At 38.2% G+C, this 24412-nt stretch overlaps 1 protein-coding gene across 6 annotated transcripts; it reads left to right on the top strand.

Annotated features, from left to right (window-relative positions):
• The first annotated feature begins 410 nt into the window (after positions 1–410).
• LOC113515381 (synaptic vesicle glycoprotein 2A-like) lies at positions 411–23366 on the top strand. Of its 6 annotated transcripts, none has more exons than XM_052898253.1 (14): positions 411–744; positions 4099–4262; positions 5344–5483; positions 6306–6453; positions 7034–7196; positions 8330–8548; positions 10271–10391; positions 10878–11012; positions 11995–12087; positions 13355–13635; positions 15148–15359; positions 16290–16449; positions 16659–16808; positions 18343–23366. In XM_052898253.1, exons 2-14 carry the CDS (start codon positions 4145–4147, stop codon positions 18359–18361), a joined length of 1959 nt encoding a protein of 652 aa, XP_052754213.1. In that variant the 5' UTR covers positions 411–744; positions 4099–4144; the 3' UTR covers positions 18362–23366. The 6 variants fall into 6 exon arrangements, with proteins under 6 accessions (XP_052754213.1, XP_052754214.1, XP_052754211.1 ...); XM_052898254.1 differs by lacking the exon at positions 411–744 and adding an exon at positions 793–921; XM_052898251.1 differs by lacking the exon at positions 411–744 and adding an exon at positions 1566–1722.
• Positions 23367–24412: the final 1046 nt, after the last annotated feature.

The raw sequence follows: 24412 nt of genomic DNA, 5'->3' as shown, positions 1-24412 counted from the left end.
ACAGATTTTTGGATAATATGTAATAGCAAAACTACTAATCCACAACATATAAATCTAAATAATCTGTAATTTATTAAAATAAAGTATTTACTATATTTTATTTAATGTACAATTATTTCCTTATTTAATACATATAATATAATGAGTTATAACTTTCATAATTTGTACCTTTTTTATTTTCACTCTTACAATGAAAATACATTCTTCGATCTTAATTTTTTATTCTATATATAAAGATTGTAAAAAATAAATGCATTTTGTCACATAATACTTTACATTTTATCTTTAGATGAAGTCCTTAGATTGATATATCATTTATATTGCCTTGATTGTAATCGACTTCTCTTTCTAATACACTATAAACATATTCATTCTATCTTTCTCTTGACCTTAAACTACTGATATCAGAGAACAGCACAAGAAAACCATCTCTTAATTTGAAAAGTAGTAACTGCAGCTCGTTTACAAAAACATACGCATAAATTTGGTGCGTCGTTAAATCATAAAATTGTTCAATTCAAATAAAAATACATCAGTTTATTAATCTAATTGTTAGATATTGGTATTCTTCTTAGTATAAACTGAGCGCGTAGCATTACGGAATTAAGTGAATGTGGTAAAAGTGATACTCGAAATGTGTGCAAATTTTTGCAATCCAAACGGAAATAAAATAAAGACTTGTAATACTTTTAAAAACTGTTATATGTGAAATAGTACAATGTTTTACTGTGAACAGTGCAGCAGGTTCTAAAAGTTCAATTATTATTCCCAATTTTGCACTCGACACGAGCAATAAATAATCACAATGTAATTTAAAAAATATATTTTAATATTAGCAAGCAGCAGTGTAGCACCGCTTTTTAGTGTATAAACAACAAAAATAAATGCAAAGCTATAAACTTTGTTTCATGCTTTAAAATTGTAAGTTATATTTTTTATAGTATTTATATCGATTCATTTAAGTAAATTATTTTTTAAGCTCATTAATTATTAATTATTATGTCAATATTAAATATATTGCTTAATATATTATTATTACCTTAAAACAAATTAATAAACTGAGTAAACAAAGTAATTTGATTTATAATTTTTAGAAGAAGACATCTATTAAAAAAAAAAACTATTATGATGAGATCCTGACAGTAAATTTATAATCCAAATTAAAAAGATAATCATTAGTAATCGTTAACAAATAAAAAAGATATTGCAATTAATATATACAAATATATAGTAAAATAAAGTAACATCTCCTTCTTTGAAGTCTTTTAAAAATAAATGAACAGTAATAACTATACGTAATTGTAATATTTTCAAATTTTATTTCCTTTTATAAATTATACAACACTATTTTTTTTTTTTTTAATAATAACTTCCATTCGTTCAATTTAATGTCATGTGATAACTCTATTAAATTTAGTGGCAAGTAGGTAACATTGCATATTTACGAAGCTCTCTCTTTCTTCTACCTGTAAACATATGAATAAATGAAAGAAGTAGTAACTAATTTCAATTTAAAATATACAAGTTTTTAATTTTATCGTATTATATACACCATATAAAAATAATGTCATTGTTCAATTGTCGCTCTGTGTTTTTTCAAGCCATATTTTTTTATTAAATAAAAAATCATATTTAATTTTTATTATTTTTCTATTTTATTTTCTTGTTAATGAATTGCTGCTTTTACTTAATGAAATAATAAATTTGTGTGTGATATTCAAAGTAAGTTTATAGTTGTGGCTATTATAATTATTGATAACAATGTAAATTAGTAGTTTTATAGCTTTACGTCTACGCAAATATGAATTAATGATATGATATTTATAGTTTTGTTTATTTCTGTGAACTTTGTCCGCTTTGTTTAGTTGGATCGTCTCCCCCGCAATGTGTTAAATTGGATAAATTGCCCACTGTCGACGGACAGGTACCATTAATTGCTGTTAAATGTCCATTAAATCGCTTCCGACGTTGGCTGCAAATATTAGATGTTATTTAATAAATATATTTTTTAGGTAATATATATAATTTTAGATATCAGTGGCGGTAGGGTGTCCACTGACCCTGGTGGTGCCTTTAGGGGCGGTATGAGAGAAATGTAAAACAGTTACGCCCCCCAAAATAATACTATTCATATGGAATTATTGCATATTCTCCAAGTTATAAATTTGAAGCACCAAATTTGCATTGTTTATGTACCTTGTTTCTTCCTTGTTCTTGTGTTGAATTTACTGGGAATTATCTACAATAGTTTCCAGAGGCTTCTAGTTTCTATTGTGTGGTTATCATCTTGATAAGTTTTATTCCTAGTAATAATAATAATAAAGCCTTTGTTTCCAGACTAATTTGTACATTTTATCTTAAATAATAATGTTAAACTATTTACAATATACCTTGACTTAGGGGGGAAAGGGATTGTTAGTAATGGAGACTGAGACTCCCATTGCTAGCAATATACCCAACCAGGTCGACCTACTCGTCGTTCTCCCTGGAAACTATCACGGTTAAGTCCTGATGAATTCATCATGATGAGCTAACTGGCCTGTTTTCATTCTCATCTATCACCCTTCACTGGTGCTCCGCCAGCGTATCCCATTAGCGCAGGCGGGGTTACCATTCCATTTTCACCCATCAAAAAAAAAATATATACCCTGGCATTTGTTCTTCCAGAGCTTTTCACTGTTTTCTATCAGCTGTCACTTGTAACCAAAGGGGACCTAGAGACTGCTTTCAGGTCGTCCACCCATCTTCCCACTTTATGACTTCAGATCCTTATTCCTAGTAAGGAAGGTGTAAATATTTTATTCATGTTTTCTTTTTTTTTAAACAAGCTGAAGGCCCACCTGATGGAAAGTGGTAACCATCGCCTATAGACATGAGCAGTACCATGAACATAACAGTGTACTGTTTCGTCCACAATACCCCCCATGTCTTGCCATTCGCGAGGACTCAGGTGTTATTCTTCTATACCGTACAAACCGAAACACAGCCATGCAAAAACTACTGCTTTACAGTTGAAACACGAATACAGAGGTACCCAAGCAATCGACTTTTGTTCAAAGTCTCCCTCTGGTAAAGATATCTAAAATTATTTAAAAAAGTGGTTTTCTTACTATTTTGATTTCACTCTGTATACCTAGACAATATAATTTAATGAACTTACTTTGCTACTAACTTATGCAGACCCAAATAATTAGGATAAAGGCAACATGATGATGATGATAAATGTTTAAAAAAATAACAAATATAAATCATTTTAATTCAAATATACTTCATTTACAAGCAAGATTTTAAAATCATCATTTTTTCTAATTTACTGCAAGGTTTGGAATGTTCTTATCTGTTGAGAAGAGCCAGCAAGAAACTCAACAGATACTCTTATCTTACTACTTGTAATCTCTGTGAACATTATATGTATTTATTTAAATGAACTATGTTTAAAATTACATGATAATTAAAAGCCCGTGCATGATGGACTAACACCATGCACATTTGTCATTTAAGTAATTATTTAATGTGTATTAATAATAGGCTTTGTTCAATAAGTGTTTCAATGTAGGTCCAAAATATCCTTTGGTATCTTATTATATAACATTTAATGCCCATTCTCATAAAAGACCCAGAAACATCGTGTTTCTACCGTGAAGCAGTTGTGTTTACATGGCTGTGTTTCGGTTTGAAGGGTGGGATATGGCGTGAATTTACTGGGTACAGAGGAATAACACCCGAGCCCTCAGAAATGGCAACGCATGGGAGGTATCATGGGCGAAACAGTATACTCTGTTATGTCCATGGTACTGCTCATGTCTATAGGCGACGGTTTTTCCATCAGGTGGGCCGTCAGCTTGTTTGCCATTCTAAGTTGTATAAAACAAAAAACAGACCTATTAAAATTTTCTCATAACATCTTTGTCTTCACTTTAATGATCCCCAAGGGTAAAAGTCTCTTCCTTCTTCCCTTATCTGTAGCAATATTTTTCCAGTTTTTCCCTGCTGATTTTATTATGTCATCAACCCACCTCTTTCTTTGCCATCCAACACTACACAACATTAATATATTATAAAAATAACAAGAATGTCGAGTGTAATTGTTGTTTTTAGATGTTTCGCGCAAGTTGTACCAGCACAGTCACAGTAAAAAACAACCATGGCGGAGGAGCAAGCGAGTCTGGTGCGCGCGCGGTCTGATTCCGAGAACTCCTCCAAGTTGGGCAGCTTCGGCTCCATAACGCACACCATGACTTACACTGATGAGAGGCTTACTGGTCGGTGATGATTTCTTTTCTTTTTTTTATACCACTGAGGTGGCAGACAAGCATACGGCCTACCTGATGGTAAGCGGTTACCGTAGCCTATGAACACCTGCAATACTAGAGGTATTACGCGCGCGTTGCTGACCCTGAAGAAACTATTTTCTATCTATATTTAACCTTCTATGATGTGTTAAAAATCAATTTAAATTTTTATTTGCAAGGATTCATGGTATGTATTGTCCATGTGGCCCCAACATAGAATAGGCCACCCCTTCCTTGGGTGTCATAAGAGGTGACTAACAAAGGGCGAAGGATGGGCAGCAGCGTACCTCATTGTTCATTATGTCTGTATGCATCTAAATTAAATAAATGAAAAAATATATAATAATAGTCTATTAAACATATAAAAATGTTACCAGAGAGACCTATACAGTCCAAAGTTATCGAGAGTGTACAAGTTGTGCAAGACCTATCCATCAAGTGCCTCATCATCATCATCATGACCTTGGGGAGTTTTGTCTGTAGTTGTCACGCAAGCGGATTGGCAACTGCAATCAGGCTTTACAGATGTTTTAAGAGGGACGCTGTTGCCCATTCCTCACCTTCCCTTAGTCGGCTCTTACGACACCCACGGGAAAAGAAGGGGTGGCATATTCTATGCCAGAACCACACGTCCAAAATTAAGTACATATCACTCACCATTTTTACCTTTAACTATCCACTAGTGAATATAAGACTCGGGGAAGTCTAAGAGGAGTTTTGCCGTACTTAGCAGGCGGAATGGCAGTTCTTTTTTTTTATAGGTGATAATGAAATAGTAACCCCACCCGCGCTATCGGTATACACCGGCGGGGCACCAGTGCAGGATGATAGATGAGGATGAAGCAGGTCAGTTAGCCCATCGAGACGAATTCGACGAGAATTGTTCACGATGGTTTCCAGGGGGAACCACGCGGATGTTGACCTGATAGGGCATATTGCTAGCAATGGAGCTGTCAAACTCCATTGCTAACAATCCCTTCCCCCATGGCGGATTGGCAGTTAGGCTTTTAGAGGTGTTTTAAATATTAATAGTTACTGCTTAAATCTACAGAGGCCGGTGGCGAGCCCGGGAACAATGCAAACACAGCGACAAGTCCCCCGGACGAAGGAGCGGACGGCGAGAGTGGTGAACTCCTCGACTATAACGACAGCAGTGTACTGGAACAGTTCCACCAGGATGCGCTAAGCCAGGTCCGTTTGCGATCACCAAGTGTTGCACCATGTTAATATAATGCGACAGGAAACACCCTAGTACTCCTCGTGAAAACCATTGTGGCCAATTCTTGTGGAATTCGTTACAATGGGTCAACTAACCTGCTTTCATCGGGGGGAAAAGGGTTGTTAGTATGGAGACTGAGAATCCCATTTCTAGCAATATACCCGACCAGGTCGACCTCCTAGCGGTTCCCCCTGGAAACTATCATGGTTAATTCCTGATGTTAATTCATCATGATGGGCTAACTGGCCTGTTTTCATTCTCATCTATCACCTTTCACTGGTGCTCCGTCAGCGTATTCTGTTAGCGCAGGCGGGGATACCATACCATTTTCACCCATCAAAAAAACCTATTTTCATCCTCATCTAGAGATGATAATCTCTCATTGATACCTCACCAGCGTGTGTCGATAACGCGGGCGGGGTTACCATTCCATTTTCACCTATTTGTACTGCGTACCGTATTGTTATCAAAATTAATAGGCTAATTTAGGGGGGAAAAGTTTTGTTAGTAATGCGGACTATCAGTTCCATCGCTAGCAATATACCCTATCAGGTCGACCTCCACGTAGTCCCCCCTGAAAACCATCGTGCTGAATTCCAGGTGCATTCAATACGATGGGTTAACTGACCTGCCCTTTCATTCTCACCCATCATCCGTAACTGGTGCCCCGCCAGCGTATACCGTTAGCGCAGGCGTTACCATTCCATTATCATCCATTGAAAATAGGCTAATTTAGGGAGGGGGGGAGTCTAGGTGAGCCATTGACCTGACTTCCTTTATGTTTATGTTTGCAGGCTGGTTGCGGGCTGTCACAGGTACGCGTGGTGGCGGCGGTGGGTCTGGCGGTCGCGGGGGGGTCGCTCGAGCTCGCCGCCATACCCTTCATACTGCCCTCCGCCGAGATGGAACTCTGCATACTGCCCCACGAGAAGAATTGGCTCGGTGAGAATTAGCTGAATAATTTAAGATTGTGTTTCATGAAAAAAACTGACTTGAAACGAGGCAAAATTAGTTATGTCAATTTAAAAACTAAACTACTCAACCGATTTTAATGAAATTTCTATAGGACCAATCTGAAAGTTTATCCTTTCAGTTAAAAAAAGAATTTTCGTTATCGGTTTATAAATGACGGAGTTATGAGGTAACAAATGTAAAAATATATATATATTTAATACAACTTAGAATGACAAACAAGCTGTCGGCCCACCTAATGGAAAGTGGTAACCGTCGCCTATAGACATGAGCAGTACCATGGACATAACAGAGTATACTGTTTCGCCCATGATACCCCCCATGCGTTGCCATTCCTGAGGACTCAGGTGTTATTCCTCTGTACCCTGTAAATTCACGCCATATCCCACCATTCAAACCGAAACACAGCCATGCAAACACAACTGCTTCACAGTAGAAACACGAATGGGACAGAGGTACCCAAACAATCGACTTTTGTACAAAGTCTCGTTCTGGTAATATATAGAGTTATATAGAGCGTGCACTGTAATATGTTACTGTATGTGGGCAGTCCTGATCAGCCTGGTGGGCGCGTCGCTGGGCAGCGTGGGCTGGGGTGCGCTGGCCGAGCGGCTGGGCCGCCGCCGCACGCTGCTCTCGTGCCTGGCCGTCAACGCGGTCTTCGCCGCCATCGCCGCCTTCATGCCCACCTACGGCACCTTCATGATGGCCAGGTGAGCGTCTCACACCAATAACTTCATGTCCACTGCAGAACATACGATTTTGCTAGTAATTGCCATGCTTGGCAAGTGAGTTGGCAATTACAGGTTTTGATGATGTTCGAAGAGAGACGCTGGTGCTCATGCTTCAGTTTGCAAAACCCATGGGAAAAGAAGAGTTGACTCATTCAATGCTGGGGCCATACAGCAAAACTTCTAAATGCCTGAACAAATTTTGATGTATCTTTAAAAACTTTACATGGAATACTTATGATACTGGCCATAAATAAAAAAAAGCCATGTTAAGTGTATAGCTCTATTTACAAATGTATAAAAAATAAAACTCTGTACGGCAATCGGGATTTTTTCTTTTTAAGGTTCCGCATTTTTAAAAGAAAAAATGGAACCATTATAGGATCACTTCGTTGTCTGTCCGTCTGTTTGTCAAGACCCTTTTTCTTAGGAATGCGTGAACGTATTAAATTTCTGAATCGATGCAATCAAAAGATACGGCCGTTTATATCATATTTTGACAAGAGAATCAAAACCTATACTTCCCATTGAACTAGAATCGTGAAATTTGGCAAGAAGCAATGTCATTTATGTATTACAATTAACGAAAAAAATGCGAAAACCATAAATTTGTAGGTATTTCACAAAGAAAATCCAACTTGATTTACTAGAGGGAGACTTTATACAAAAGTCGATTGTTTGGGTACCTCTGTCACCTATTCGTGTTTCTACCGTGAAACAGTTGTGTTTGCATGGCTGTGTTTCGGTTTGAAGGGTGGTATATGGCGTGAATTTACAGGGTACAGAGGAATAACACCTGAGTTCTCAGGAATGTCAACGCATGGGGGCTTTCATAGGTGAAACAGTATACTCTGTTATGTCCATGGCACTGCTCATGTCTATAGGCGACGGTTACCACTTTATATCAGGTGGGCCGTCAGATTGTTTGCCATTCTAAGTTGCATAAAAAAATAATTGTACGAAACCCTCGTAGCTCGAGTCCATATCGCACTTGACGGATTTTTTTTTAATTATAAATACACTTGCAGTATATGTACTGTCGGTGTGTGTGTGTGTGTGTGTGTGTGTGTGTGTGTGTGTGTGTGGTGAGTGGGACCGGTGGTGGTGGCGGGCAGGTTCTGCTCGGCGATGGGGTCGGGCGGCATAGTGCCGGCGGGGTACGTGTACGCGGGCGAGCTGGCGGCGGGCGGCGGGCGGCGGGCCGCGCTGGCGGCGGCGCTGGCGGCGGCGGCGGGCGGCGCGCTGCTGGCGCCGGCGCTCGCCGCCGCCACGCTGCCGCTCACCGGCGCCACCACGCTCATAGAGAACAAGGAGCACTTCAGCGCCTGGCACAGGTGACACTCTTGAAAATTATCATTTTGTGCCCTATATATATTGTATATATAGAATAGAATAGAATAGAAACATTTATTGCCAGTAAACTTACAATATAAAATATAAATGACATATACAAAAAGTGTCGCACACCCGGCAAAAGGAACCGGCTCAGCGGATGCTGTGAGTGTCCCAGCGCAATGTGAACAGCTGCACAGCGCTGGTTTTCAGCCAGTCCCTCTCTTACAAAACAACCAAAGTGCAGGGTACCCCTGTTCATTACTTTTTACAAGAATTATTTCTTGATACTAGTTAAATACTAATATATATATATACATACACACACACACACACACACACACACACACACACACACATATATATACATACACACATAAGTAAAATATCATATTGAGGATCAGATACTACCGATAGTTATGTTCTCCTTTATTTTGTTTCTCCAATAATACTCGTTTTAGTCTGTATTTGAAACAGAGCATATAACAAACCTTTATATATATATATATATATAACTAAACCTTTTGATTTTCTGTAGAAAAATAAATTATAAATAACAGAGCGCATGCGAGGTTGCGCGCGCAGTATAAATTGCAAATTGTCATTCTTTTTTTAAAAATACATAGACGTTTGAACATTGGATTAAATATTTTTCTTACTCATTTCCCATAATTTGTACTTACATCACAGGTTTAATTTTTTTTTTTTATTTTTTTTTTATTTGTATGTTATGTTTGGCCCATGTATGTAAATATTGTAATATTAATTTTATTTGTATTATTTGATTATGTTATTTCAATATGACAGTTTAAAGTGGTAATTTAAGTTAACACTGCTGTACTGAAATATCAATAGTTATTAGTAAATAGATAGATACATACACTTTTACGCGATAAATAGTTATTGGTGTTTTTTTTTTTTTAATCATTGTAAAACGCGCTGTATGTAATGCAAATAAATTATCTATCTATCTGTTTTTATAACATCTATATAATTACTTCGTCTTATAAATTCTGCACCTTTTTAGTGCGCAAAACTTATTTATTAAATAATTAAATATAGATTACGTCAAGTTACGTTGTGTGCGTGAGTATATAGAAGATTAATAAAAAGAAACGAGTCAACTAATTTGACGATTTGGTGACAAAAAGTGGACCCATGTTTGAGGCTCTATACTCTATCTATGTATTCTAAGCAAGTATAGTATATTTCTCGCCCAAGCATTCGTTATTTATTTTTGTTTGATTTTAGTTATTTAAATATATAACGCTTAATACTATTTTTACAGGTATAATAACAATACTTATATATTAAATAAACTATACTGAAATAACGTAATAGTTATTAGTAAATAGATAGATAGATAATTTATTTGCATTACTTATAGCACACAAATAATAATACACACATACACACACAATACACAATAAAAAGAGATAAAAGAATGAAAAACAAAAAAGGGACAAAAAAACAAAATATATAAAATAACAATTTCCTTCTTTCATGTGTGGGCCACAGTAACACAAAATGGTCACAACTCATGTTATTGTTTTGTGGCCAAGAGTCAATGGCGAAATTCCTTAATGAAATTAATAATAAAAATAAGAAATATGAATAAAATACATTGTGTGTTGAAACAGTAGATACTTACTTGGATATGGACTGGTGAAGCTGGGGGAAACGGCAAGTATATTAATAGTCCTTCCTCCATCCCTATTCCACAGGTACCTGTTGCTGTGCACTCTACCCATACTGGCATCACTAATTAGTCTGATATGGACGCCGGAGTCGCCGCGGTATCTACTGGAGGTGGGCCGGGAAGTTGACGCCATGATGGTCTACCAAGTGAGTTGTCATCATCGTCATCATTTCTACTTTTAATTATTCACTGTTGAACATACAGTGTTGCCAAGTGCGACTTTTTCTACCCAACTTATAAAAACTCCACCGCAGCATCATTGTAAATTAATCCGACTCGAAGGACTAAATGTTATTTGAGTCGGATATAAATCTCTTATGGATATAATATAATACAAATATTTAAATTCGTATTACAATAATCTTTACTATCATAAAAGTGATACTGTTTATCCCTTTTTGACGTCTTAACTGGTTGGTGTGAAATTCGTTATATACATAATATTTGGGATAGAGAACGCTATAGGGTACCTTTTGTCCCAATCTATTGTAATATCCCAGTTATGTAAAGAAAGTCACTAGTTTTTTTTTTTTTTTTTTTTTTTTTAATAACGATTGATTCTAATCATTTATATACAATTTGGTATATAATGAAGTAAGATATGGTTGAATGGTACGGTTGTTCGTATGCAGCGCGTGCACGCGGGCAACGTGGTGCGCGTGTGCGGACGGCGCGGCGAGGCGCGGCTGCCCGAGCTGGCGCTGCCCGGCAAGCGGCCGCCGCCGCCCGCGCCCGCGCTCGCGCACGTGCGCCACGGCGTCAAGATGGTGAGCACGGCACGCGCACCGCACACGCGCACACACGCGCACACACGCCACGCGCACATACGCACGCGCGCCCCACGCTACACACACGCGCACACGCGACTCGCGCACGACACACGCGCACACGCGCCACGCGCACGACACACGCGCATGCACGCACGCACGCACGCGCGCCACACGCCACACACGCGCACCACACGCTACACACACGCCACACACACGCACGCGCGCCACACGCTACACACACATGCACGCTACACGATACACACACGCCACACACACGCACGCGCGCCACACGCTACACACACGCACGCCACACGCTACACACACGCACGCCACACGCTACACACACGCGCGCGACTCACGCTATACACACATGCACGCTACACGCTACACACACGCACGCACACCCTTATTACATTTACGCACGCACGCTACACATGCATTCCCGCTCATGTTACACGTACGCACGCTACACACTACACACGCCTGCACGCATGCCAGTTGAACGTACGCACACTACACGCTACACACATGCACGCACGCCCATGTTTTTTTTTTATAGGTGATAATGATAACCCCGATTGTTCTACCGCTTGTACAACGGATTGTGCTCAGAGGAATTATTCAATATGATGCCTGCGGCCACTTTCTATCATCGTACAGTTCGCCATCGACAGGGAGTTCACCCTCATACCTTACAGCCTAAATGGTCGCGTACAACGCGGTTTCAGAGATGTTTTCTCCCACGAACACTCAGGTTATGGAATGAGCTCCCTGCCGAGGTTTTCCCAGGAGACAACAGCATGGGGTTCTTCAAAAGGGGCGTAAAGAGGTTTCTTCAGGGTCGGCGACGCGCGCGTAATACCTTCTGGTATTGCAGGCGTTCATAGGCTACGGTAACCGCTTACCATCAGGTGGGCCGTATACTTGTTTGCCACCTCAGTGGTATAAAAAAAAACAGTTAATTTATTGGTTGTTGCAGTTCTGGCAGGCGTTCTTCCAGCTGTTCTCGAGCGCGTACCGTACCACCACGCTCTCGCTCGGCGGCGTACTACTGTTCACTGTGGCCATACAGGTGATGATCACGTTCACTGCATCAACAACACACAAACATAATGATTTTATTTGCTATAATTTTGGATATAAAACATTAGCTTGTATAAATTAAAAGTACCTTACAAAATCTATTTTTTTTTTAATGGGTGATAATGGAATGGTAAGCCTGCTTGCGCTAACGGTACACACCGGCGGGGCACCAGTGAAGGATGATAGGTGAGGATGAAGCAGGTCAGTTAGCCCATCGTGACGAATTCAACAAGAATTGTTCACGATGGTTTCCAGAGGATACCAGGTGGAGCTCGACCTAATAGGGCTAATATTGTTAGCAATGTGGCTGTCAATTTCCACTGCTAACAATCCCTTTCCTCCCTACAAAATCTACTCATGTCAAGATGCTGAAATACTGCTTCATGGTTGAAACACGAATGGGACAGCAAACTACTTTTGTACAAAATCGAATATCAATTTTCAAACATGTTAAAATTCTGTTATTCGATATTTTTTTTTATACAACTTAGAATGGCAAACAAGCTAACGGCCCACCTGATGGAAAGTAGTAACCTTCGCCATAAGACATGAGCAGTACCATGGACATAACAGAGTATACTGTTTCGCCCATGATACCTCCCATGCGTTACCATTCCTGAGGACTCAGGTGTTATTCTTCTGTACCCTGTAAATTCACGCCATATCCCACCCTTCAAACCGAAACACAGCCATGCAAACACAACTACTTCACGGTTGAAACACGATTGGGACAGAGGTACCCAAGCAATCGACTTTTGTACAAAGTCTCCCTCTGGTAATTTAGATTTTTAGATAACAGTCTTTTAACATATTTATTATTGAACCAGTACATTGATATTGTAACTAAAATATATACATAGATATTGCATTATATATTATATTACCCAACCCTGTTAAAAACAAAGCTCGCCATTTTCTTAACATTGCTATTAATTAAAAAAATATTTCCTCCCACAAACACTCAGGTTGTAGAATGAGCTCCCTGCCGAGGTTTTTCCAAGAGACTACAGCGTGGGGTTCTTCAAAAGGGGGGTAAAGAGGTTTCTTCAGGGTCGGCAACGCACGCATAATGCCTCTGGTATTGCAGGTGTTCATAGGCTACGGTAACCACTTACCATCAGGTGGGCCGTATGCTTGTTTACCACCTCAGTGGTATAAAAAAAATTAAATTAATAATTTTCCACATTTTCTGTTTGCAATTTAATACTAAACCTATGCCATTTAAAACTATTAAAAAAAAAAACCATCTATTTCAGTTCTACCTGTCATCGTTCATACCACTGACCGTGCTCAAAATGTCGAACGCACAGTTCGAAGCGTCCAAGACGATAATCCAGAACACGACGCTGGTGGAGGAGCACTACAACACCACTATGGAGAACGTGGAGTTCACCAACGTGACCTTCGTGGAGTGCGCCTTCAGGGACATGCTCATGTCGCATGTGACATTCAGGAACTGCTCGTTCGACCATGTGGCCTTCGCGAACATCAAGTCGTCATATACCGTCTTCATGGGGTCCACTTTTGTGAATAGCACGTGAGTGATTTTAAGTTAATCGATTAATATATATATATATATATATATATATATATATATATATATATATATATATATATATATATATATAATAAAATCGTAATTACCGTATGTGCTCAGGCATAGAATAGGCCACCCCTTCCTTTCCCGTGGGTGTCGTAAGAGTCGACTAAGGGACGGCGAGGGATGGGCAGCAGCATCCTTATTAAAACATCTCTAAAAGCCTAACTGCGATTGCCAACCCGCTTGCCAAGCGTAGCGACTATTGGACAAACTTCCCTTATGGGGAAGGCTTATGTCCAGCAGTGGGCATTTAAAGGTAGAAAATAATAATAAAGTCGTAACTGGTCGCTGTCTGCACATGGAAGATATATAAGAAAAACTATTATGGGGGGGCTTTATGAACGTAATAGAACCCAAAACAATGATTTTTAGAATTTTTGTCTGTTTGTTTGTCTGTGCGTTTGAGCACGCTAATCTCAAAAACGGTTTTACCGATTTGAATACGGTTTTCTTTAACGCGTTACGGTTTGCCCCACTTAACATTTAGTGTTTGTTTTATTTCAACCGGTTCATAAATAAAAAAGTTATAAAATTTAAGGAATCACATATGAAATGTTATATAATAACCAATCAGATGAATTGGCTGATATTTTTTTGTTATATGTTTTGATTTTCTAAAATCCTGTCTACTCGTGCGAAGCCGGGTTGGATTGCTAGTTGTTAATAGATTTATTGTGAATTTTGTTATTAATTGTATATTTGTTATATACCTCAGTGTGTATGTAAACCCGTCTCATGGGGGAAGTCTATGTTCAGCAATGGACAATTAACTGTGCCACTAATGAATTGAATATTGGTTATAATACAATATTTAGAAGTAACAATGTATTTAAAAATACTATATAATTTCTTATTTGTATTTCTAGTTAGTCCATTTGACACGACGTGTGTATTTAAGTGTGTCAAATGTAGCATTCACTAAAGATGTCTTTTAACCAATTTGACTGCAGACTCCCATAAATCACCAAAATGAAAAATGTCACTAGTGTGAACTAATATGTATAGTGAAATAATTATCATTATCATCTTAGCCATTATTCGTCCACTGTTGAACATAGGCTTTCTCCATAGCCATAAAGAATGCTCTCGAATCTGCATTTATTACCACTTATAAAATACTTTAATTAAAAATAAAGTAATAAAATTGGTTCCAAAGAAAATCAGCGTTTAGACGTTATGTGTATGAATGCCTAAACATTTAGTTGAGTGGTGACCATTTTGGTCGCATAATTTCTATTTAGTTTATTGTGTATTTTAATTTTTTTTAAGTATATGGTTTTTTATGTTTTAGTTTGTATTATTATTAATATTATGCGCCAAATATTTTTTTTTTTAACTAGAAGTCGATTTTTGCGTTCCAAAAGTGTGAATCCGGCTCGAAGTATTAAAGTTAGATGTTTTGCCATTGTTATCGACCCCGCTGCTTGCCGCGTGCGGCTGGGTGTGCAGCATAATCGACACGGACATGGAGGTGGGGCGCGAGCTGGACGCGTGGTGCGTGCTGCGCGGCAGCAGCGTGCGCGGCGTGCGCGGCGGCTGCGCGCGCCACGCCGACCTCGCCTGGCGCCTCGCCGCGCCCCTCGCCGAGCAGCGCGCCGCCGCGCGCGCCGCGCTGCTCGCCGCGCCGCTCGCGCTGCTGCCGCGCGCCGCGCGCCCCGCCGGTACGTACCCACACCACCGCCACCAGTACCGACACCGCCGCCACCGACACCAACAACACCGCCACCACTACCAACACCACCACCGCTACCAACACCATCGCCGACACCACCGCCACCACCGACACCACCATCACCACCGTCACCTCTACCACCGCCACCACTACCGTCACCAACACCACCACCGTCACCACCACCACGATCTACTTATCATGGGCGAAACAGTATACTCTGTTATGTCCATGGTACTGCTCATGTCTATAGGCGACGGTTATCACTTTCCATCAGCTGGGCCGTCAGCTTGTTCGCCATTCTAAATTATATAAAAAAAATACCACAAGGATTGATAGCAATCTGATCTACTAGTCCCATTGTTGAAAGAGAAGAAATTGTTAGTAATACGGACTAATAATGCCATTGCTAGCAATATACCCTCTTAAGTCGACGCCCACGTGATTCCCTCTAACTAACGTGGCTACAGCTAATAGAATTCGTCACGATGGACTAACAGACCTGCTTTCATCGTCACCTATCACCTCTCACCGATATCTCGCCAGTGTATACCGATAGCACAGGCGTCGTTACCATTTTCCCCACCTAAGAAAAGAATGCCCACCAGATAGAACCACCATAGAGTTATGTATATAACTCTGGTGGTGGTGATTTTTTTTTTAATTGTTCTTTTTGACTATCGCCACACTAGTATTTACACTGTATTAAATTTATTTCATGTCCAAATGGACCAAATCTTAAATGGTAATACATCAATTGATATTTTGTTTAACTATGATTTCGGTCCTTCCGGTCCATTTTTCTCTGCAGATAACAACTTTCTAAACACTGCACTTATAAAAAAACAATTACCTAAAAGTGCTTGTAAACAAGTCTATTTAAATACAAATTATTTGAATTTGAACTTGCTATTGTTTGCAGTGGTGATATGCGGTGCGTCGGTATTATTGGCGCCGGCGCTCTACCTGGTGCAGGAGGAGCACCTGCTGTACGTGGTGGAGGCGGCGTACCGGGGGCTCGCCACGCTCGTCTTCTTCGCGGTCGTCACCGCGGTCGTGCACAAGTATCCCGCTAATTTGAGGTACGTCACAGTAACTGTTATAATAAATATCCGGCTCGAAGGACCATTAAAAAAACTAAACCAATTGGTGAAATTTGATACACCCGTACTATATGAAATGAAGAAATATGATCATATCATGTCTCACTGGTGCTCCGCCAGCATATATCGATAGCGCAGGCGGGGTTACCATGGCACTACCATCTATTGAAGGTCAAATCATGTTGTAGGTGCACAGCGCTGGGGCTGCTGGTGTCGGCGTCGTACATGGGCGGCGCGGTGTCTCGCGCGGTGGCGGACGCGGCGCCGCCTGCCGCCGCCAGCGCCACATTCTGCGCAGTGCTGGCCCTGGCCGCCACCGGCGCCGCCTTCGCCGCGCGGTAGGTATGTTTACGCACTGCCACCACAAATAAAAACATACTAACCATTACCCATAGAATTCATCATGATGGGCTAACTGGCCTGTTTTCATTCTCATCGGTCATCCTTCACTGATCCTTCGCCAGCGTATCTCGTTAGCGCAGGTGGGGTTACCATTCCATTTTCGCCCTTTAAAAAAAAAACCGTACCCATATATTGGGGGGAAAGGGATTGTTAGCAATGGAGTTTGACAGCCCCATTGCTAGCAATATGCCCTATTAGGTCAGCCTCCACGTGGTTACCCCTGGTGAACAATTCTCGTTGAATTCGTCACGATAGGCCAACTGACCTGCTTCATTCTCACCTATCATTCTTTACTGGTGCCCCGCCGGTGTATACCAATAGTACGGATAGGGTTACCATTCCATTATCACACATTAAAATAAATTACCTATCAGGTCGACCTCCATGCAGTTCCCCTGGAAACCATAGTGGTTAATTCTTGTCGAAGTCATCATAGTGAACCAACTGACCAGCATTCATTCTCACCTATCATCTTCCACTGGTGCCATCGCGATATCATCGATGTATACCGATATCGCGGGCGGGATTAGCTATTCTATTGTCACCCATTAAAAAAAACCATACATCCAAATCTTTTCAAATATTTAAAAGTTATGGTGAAATGAAGAGACCTCTTTCTCCAAAATCAATTTGTTACCAACTAAACGATTACTTGAATGGCAAATGTGCATGGTGTTAGTCCATCATGCATGGGCTTTTAACGACCATGTAATTTTAGACATAGTACATTTAAATAAATACACATAATGTTAACAGAGATTTAAAAGAGTAACTGTTGAGTTTGTTGCGGACTCTTCTCAACAAATACAAACTTTCCGAACACTACAGATTTAAAAAAAAAAATTAAAATGTTTGTAAACAAGTATATTTGAATAAAGATGATTTGAATTTAAAAATTAAATGGTCGAGGGAGGAGCATCCCTCTTAAGACATCGCCAAATCCTAACTGCATTTACCAACCCACCTACCAAGCATAGCAACTACTGGCAAAACCACCCTTATGGTGAAGGCTGTCCACCAGTGGACAGTTTTTTTTTTTTGATGGGTGAAAATGGTATGGCGCAGGCGGGACCTGCGCTAACAAGATACGCCGGCGGAGCACCAGTGAAGGATGATAGATGAGGGAACCGCGAGGAGGTCGACCTGGTTGGGTATATTGCTAGCAATGGGATTCTCAGTCTCCATTACTAACACTCCCTTTCCCCCCAAACCAGTGAACAGTTAATAACTAATATGTAAAATAATGATGAAAGAAACTCTGATATATACATGAACCTAAAAACAGTACACTCCTTTTTTGAACAGTCGTGTAAAAAGACGCCACATAACTAAAATTATTCATTCATTCATAATAATAAAATTGCTTAGCGATAAGGCCGCCTTTTGTATCACTTCTCATTAATATTTACTGTATTTTTTTTTTCCTTCGTGCAATATAGTGTAAAAAAAAACAATCTATTTCGTTTACAGGACGCGCAGCCAGAAATAGCATCACAATAACAATAATCTTCCTTGCCAACGATACACAAACCAAAGTAAATGACTGAGGGAATCGAATGATACTCAAAAAATGACAAGTCGATGTATCGAGTACGCGTTACCAGTGAAAAAAAAACACTAATAATATTCGCTTCGAAATTTAAATTTTACAATTTATCTACTACTACCGGTTTGTCAACAATGCAAAAGGTAAAGGAACTAAGCTGTACAGTCTTATTACGTGATTTAAATAATCCTATTTATTTTTGACGTTCCTGATTCACGCATCACTCGATACTTCTATGTGTAAGTACTAACAACCACGCGACTGATACGTATTACTAACACCAGGACTATAGAAGCATTGTGTAAAAATTTAATACAGGAGGTAGAATAATATTAATTTTGACAAGATGGCAGCCCTACAATATAGTGTAGCTATTATATTACGTTATAATTATAATTATACACGTCAAAGTTTTAAACGTTAAACACAGTTACGAATTTTCCCGCGTTCGAAATTATCGTCACGTTTTGCTTTTTTTAAATTTAGAATCGAATATTTAAATGTTCATTCTATATTTTATTCATGCTTTAACAGCCAGTAATTTTTCCCATATTTTTTTTTTTTTTAATATTCTATCAAATAAGCTGGATGCTGCCTTTATTAATATGTTTATAAATATTTCATTTTGGGTTCAGTGTTACCACATCAAAAATTAAAGTAGGAGATATTGTGTTCTTAAAAATAGGCCTCTCCGTAAAACTGCCAAAAAGAGCCACTTTATCTGCCTTACACTACCTGTACAGAGTCATTTCGAGCATATTTCAGTCGTTTCTTCGAATTATTTGTTGGGCTCATTGCCACTTCAGCTTAATTAAATAAGAGCTTGTAAAGTTGTAGATACCTCCGAAATAATAAAGTATTTGTAATTATATTTGTATGTATGTTATAGTCAAACCGGAATAGACTCGGATATCGATACTGGACAGATATACCACCGTCACAAACTAAAGTTTCATCCCAACCATCTGGACGAGTGGCGGTCCTCCACCATGCGTTTTTCAAGGCACTATCTTCCACGCACAACCACTCTTTAGAATCAACTTCCAGCAGTAGTATTTCCGAACCAATACGACAACATAACCTTCAAGAAAAGAGCATATTCCCTTTTAAAAGGTCGGCAGCACACCTGCAATGCCGCTGGTGTTGTGGGTGATCATGGGCGGCGGTAATCACTTACCATCAGGTGAGCCGCATGCTCGTTTGCCGCTTGTGTTGTAAAAAAAAAGATACTATCACTTATTTATCGATCAATAATCTAATCGATGTTTCTTTTTTTTATGCAACTTAAAATGGCAAACAAATTAACGACCCACCTAATGGGAAGTGGTTTCCGTCGCCTATACACATGAGCTGTACCATGGACATAACAGAGTATACTGTTTCGCACATGATACCCCCCATGCATTACCATTCCAAAGGACTTAGGTATTATTCCTTTGTACCCAGTAAATTCTTTGCCATATCCCACCGTTCAAACCGAAACACAGCCATGCAAACACAACTGCTTCACAGTAGAAACACGAATGGAATAGAGGTGGCCAAGCAAACGACTTTTGTACAAAGTCTCCCTCTGTTCAGATTATTCTGTGTAAACAGTATCAATTTATAATCAAATATTAAGTATTTTTTTTAATGGATGATAATGGAATGGTAACCCCACCCGCGCTATCGGTATACACCGGCGGGACACCAGTGAAGGATGATAGGTGAGGATGAAGCAGTCCAGTTAGTCCATCGTGACGAATTTGACGAGAATTGTTCACGATGATTTCCAGGGGGAACCACGTGGAGGTCAACCTAATAAGGCATATTGCTAGCAATGGGGCTGTCAAACTCCATTGCTAACAATCCCTTTCCCCCCATTAAGTAATATTAGACTTAATATGAGCTTCTGTATTTTGAATTTTGGCTATAACATACATATTTCATTGTGTGATAATAATGTGACGTAAATTTATAAATAATGGACCTTAATATGTGATTATTAAGGGTGTTATTACACTATCATATACATAATATCGTCTGCACAATACATTTGTATTCGTGACTGTATTTATATAGTTCTGGCTGTTTTTTGAATCGGCTAAATTACTTTACTATATGTATAATACATTATATGTGATCCCATAAATGTGATAGGGTAATAAACACCTAAACGTTGTCAAAATAGATTTGAAAACGGGAATGGATGAAGATGGACATGTCGCGTGTACATACATACATACAGATGTCGTACAATATTTTGGCATTATTACGCCTGTCTATTAGTATATGTAGTAATAAATCTGTAGTCAATACTGTACATGAAATATATTTCCAAAATAACTATCAGCGGGTGATTAGTGATCGATACTGATGCCAAAAATGCAATCAGTAAAATTTTTGTCTGTCTGTCTGTATGTTCGTTATAGAAATTCGATATACCAGAGGGAGACTTTGTACAAAAGTCGATTGCTTGGGTACCTCTGTCCCATTCGTGTTTCAACCGTGAAGCAGCTGTGTTTGCATAACTGTGTTTCGGTTTGAAGGGAGGGATATGGCGTGAATTTACTGGGTACAGAGGAATAACACCTGAGTCCTCAGGAATGGCAACGCATGGGGGGTATCATGGGCGTAACAGTATACTCTATTATGTCCATGGTACTGCTCATGTCTATAGGCGACGGTTACCACTTTCCATCAGGTGGGCCGTCAGCTTGTTTGCCATTCTAAGTTGTATAAAAAAAAAAATATAAAAAGAAACAAAAACTACTCGACGGATTTTAACGAAACTTGGTACAATTATTCTTCATACTCCTGAGCAGGTTATACACTTTTCATCACGCTACGATCAATAGGAGCTGAGCAGTGAACGGAAATGTATCTGTTACATCAAAACCACTGAACCGTGAGGAAGGACATAGGCTACTTATTTTACGAAAAACGACGGAAACGCGGGCGAAGGGGAACAGCTAGTATCAAATATAAGAGAACACAATAATGACAGTGTTCTAGTCAATAATATTCAAACGAAATTGGAAAGAGAGATTCTCCCTCTCTGTCTCTTCTTGAAGGAACTGCTAGACGGACTATTCATGAATACCCACGGGAAGTTTATTCCACAGCTGCACAGCACGATATGCAAATGAATTACCCATAAAATGAATGTTATAGCTGGGAAGCTTCACTTATTAATTTGTATTGAATGTGTATTGTATTGAATGAATTATTGTATCTACATTGTATTTTTTTTTTGATGAGTGAAAATGGTATGGTAACCCCGCCTGCGCTAACAGGATACGCCGGCGGAGCACCAGTGAAGGGTGATAGGTGAGAATGAAAACAGGCCAGTTAGCCCATCATGATGAATTCGTCAGGAATTAACCATGATAGTTTCCAGGGAGAACCGCGAGGAGGTCGACCTGGTTGAGTATATTGCTAGCAATGGGATTCTCAGTTTCCATTACTAACAACCCCTTTCCCCCCTATTGTATTGAAAATAATTTAAATTAAATAAAAAAAAATTTCGATTGCCCTCTATGATGTGCATGTATGGAGGTATTATATGTACACTAACTATAAGTTATGGTGTCAGAATGTTGCTAAAAAAAACCGTTCGTAAAATGGTGAAATTCCGAAATCAGGGCATGTCGCCTTCATCCATTCATGTCTTCAATTGTTTACGACATTTTACATTCTAAATTCATTCCCAGATCTCGAAGTCAACTAATATGTGTCTCCATAAATGTGGTATTTGTAATAACCACATAATGTAAATAAGTCTCGGTAAGTTTTTGTAATGTCATAGGAAAAAAAAACTTTTTATCTATGGTAATGATTAACAGTCGTTACGCATTGTCGCCTGATCGCTATTTTTTTCTACCATAGACTAGGATTTTTTAAGGATGACCGCTTTTAAAATAGATTTGAAAATAGAATAGATTTTTTTTTATTATTATAACGTTGTATTTATCGACAGTGTGCAGCGTCTTTTAATTGATAAGAAACATAATGAGTCAAGCTAAAAGAGACCTTACGAAGTAACTCATTAAAGCTTTTAATGAGTTGAGTGTACCCGAAAAAAAATCGATAGTTCAAATAGATTTTATTTCAAAATTTCAATGTGCAGAACTTATGTTCAAAAGAAAGTCTTTGTATGAAATCAATAAGGTCTATTTTAGATTGAATTGTTGTGACCGGTGTACTGTTTAACTGAGTCCTGCATATATGCGCAGTGGTGAGGTTTCTCGGAGGAATTTTCAAAGCAAATAAACATAAGGATTCAATTCTATTTCACCTTTTCTCTGCACCTGTTTATAATTTTTTTATTTTGATATACCAGCGAAATATTTTTTCAGAAAACAAATATGAACTAAATTTCTAACAGATTTAAGTTTAATACAGTAAAATCGCGAAATTATCAAATTGAAATATTAGATAAAGAGGTAGTTGTAAATAAATACCGCCTCAGAACCGACTCGTGACGTATTAACATTTTTAAGTTAATAATTAACCTATATATCTTGCTGTCTTCTATCTCACTCACGCCCCCTTTACCACATAAAGCTCAGTTAAATGGTAAACCTTTAGAATAATATTCCCCCGTAGTGTTGCCATATCTTTAAGTGATATTATTATAGACTGCTTTTATTTCTGTAGTTTCATAAAAGACATTTTTATTATACACCACGAATTAAATTAGTTAATTATATTTTAAATATAATTCTATATTGCCATATACATAAATTATTTACCTTTTAGTAAGGCAACTTTATTTTAATATAAGTCTATGGCTATGATTTCTTTTTAAATTTGACAAATTGACTGATTTTATTTAAAGTGAATTATTTAAAAATGGTATTTATAAAATATTTGAAGTAACAATTACAAATTCTACAAGTGGCCATTTATTTTTAAATCCTCATCGAAACACATCGCTTTTGTCTATTTTAAATAAAAAAAAAAATACCACAAATAGAACATGACTGCTTTGGCGCCAAAAATATAATCTGTATTTCAAACAGGCCTACTTCCGCAATCTTATTTTAAACACATATAGGGTGAAGTCTGTACAATTTTTTTTTTTTTAATTAAACCTTATACAATGGATACTAGGCAACTCTTTCGGTCTTACCACATAAAATTATACTTGCCATAGACAGGTGTTGAATACATATTTAGATGTCTTACTAAAATAGTTTGTCTGACATCTGTTTATGTATAAACAAAAAATCTTTTGTTTAAATAAGATTTTCTTTAACTACATTTGCTTTATTAAATTTGGCCAATTACAGAATTTTTTTCAAACGACCTTAAAAACAAGTTCTCAATTCGGTTGTATGTTTTTTTTTTTTGTTACCTCATAACTCCATTGTAAACCGATTTGGAAAATACCTTTTTTTTTACTTGAAAGGATATAGTTTCAGACTGGTCCCATAGAAATTTTATTAAAATTGATTCAGTAATTAAGTTTTTAAATTAAAATAATTAGTTTTGCCATGTTGTAAGTCGATGTTTTTTGGGGAATAAAGTCTTAAAATTATTCTGAACATTATATTATTAGGCAATACTATTTATTACGCCAATAAGTCATACAAACTATAAGCTTTAATTAAGCAATAATTTGTTTCTTTTGAATACATATCCAATTTCTATTAGACTGATAACTTATTTAGCTTAATTATTGCCCCGTCAAATTGTTTTATTTGTTCCTGTCATGTCACAATACTAACTGTATCATTTTATACATATTAATAATAGGCTAAAGGAAACATCCAAAGCCGTAAAGTTATGTTAAAAAAATGAGATAAAAATTCCATAGACACTTGACACAGCGTATTTTTAAAAGTATCTCACTTTGATTCCTTTCGTTCCTAATTTGAATGGAAGAGTAATAGACAAATTTATTAATGGTATCACGTGTCTATGAGCAATATGTGTAATAACAATAGTGGCACAACAGGAACAAACGAATTTTCTTTTTTTTTTATACTTTAGTCGAAATTTATTTTAAAT

This window comes from Galleria mellonella, unplaced genomic scaffold (assembly GCF_026898425.1).
Source record: "Galleria mellonella isolate WM207_F2 unplaced genomic scaffold, CSIRO_AGI_GalMel_v1 utg424, whole genome shotgun sequence".
In the NCBI taxonomy this organism is placed as follows: domain Eukaryota; kingdom Metazoa; phylum Arthropoda; class Insecta; order Lepidoptera; family Pyralidae; genus Galleria; species Galleria mellonella.
Note: the sequence above shows the minus strand (reverse complement) of the source record. Positions and strands in the feature narration are given on the sequence as shown.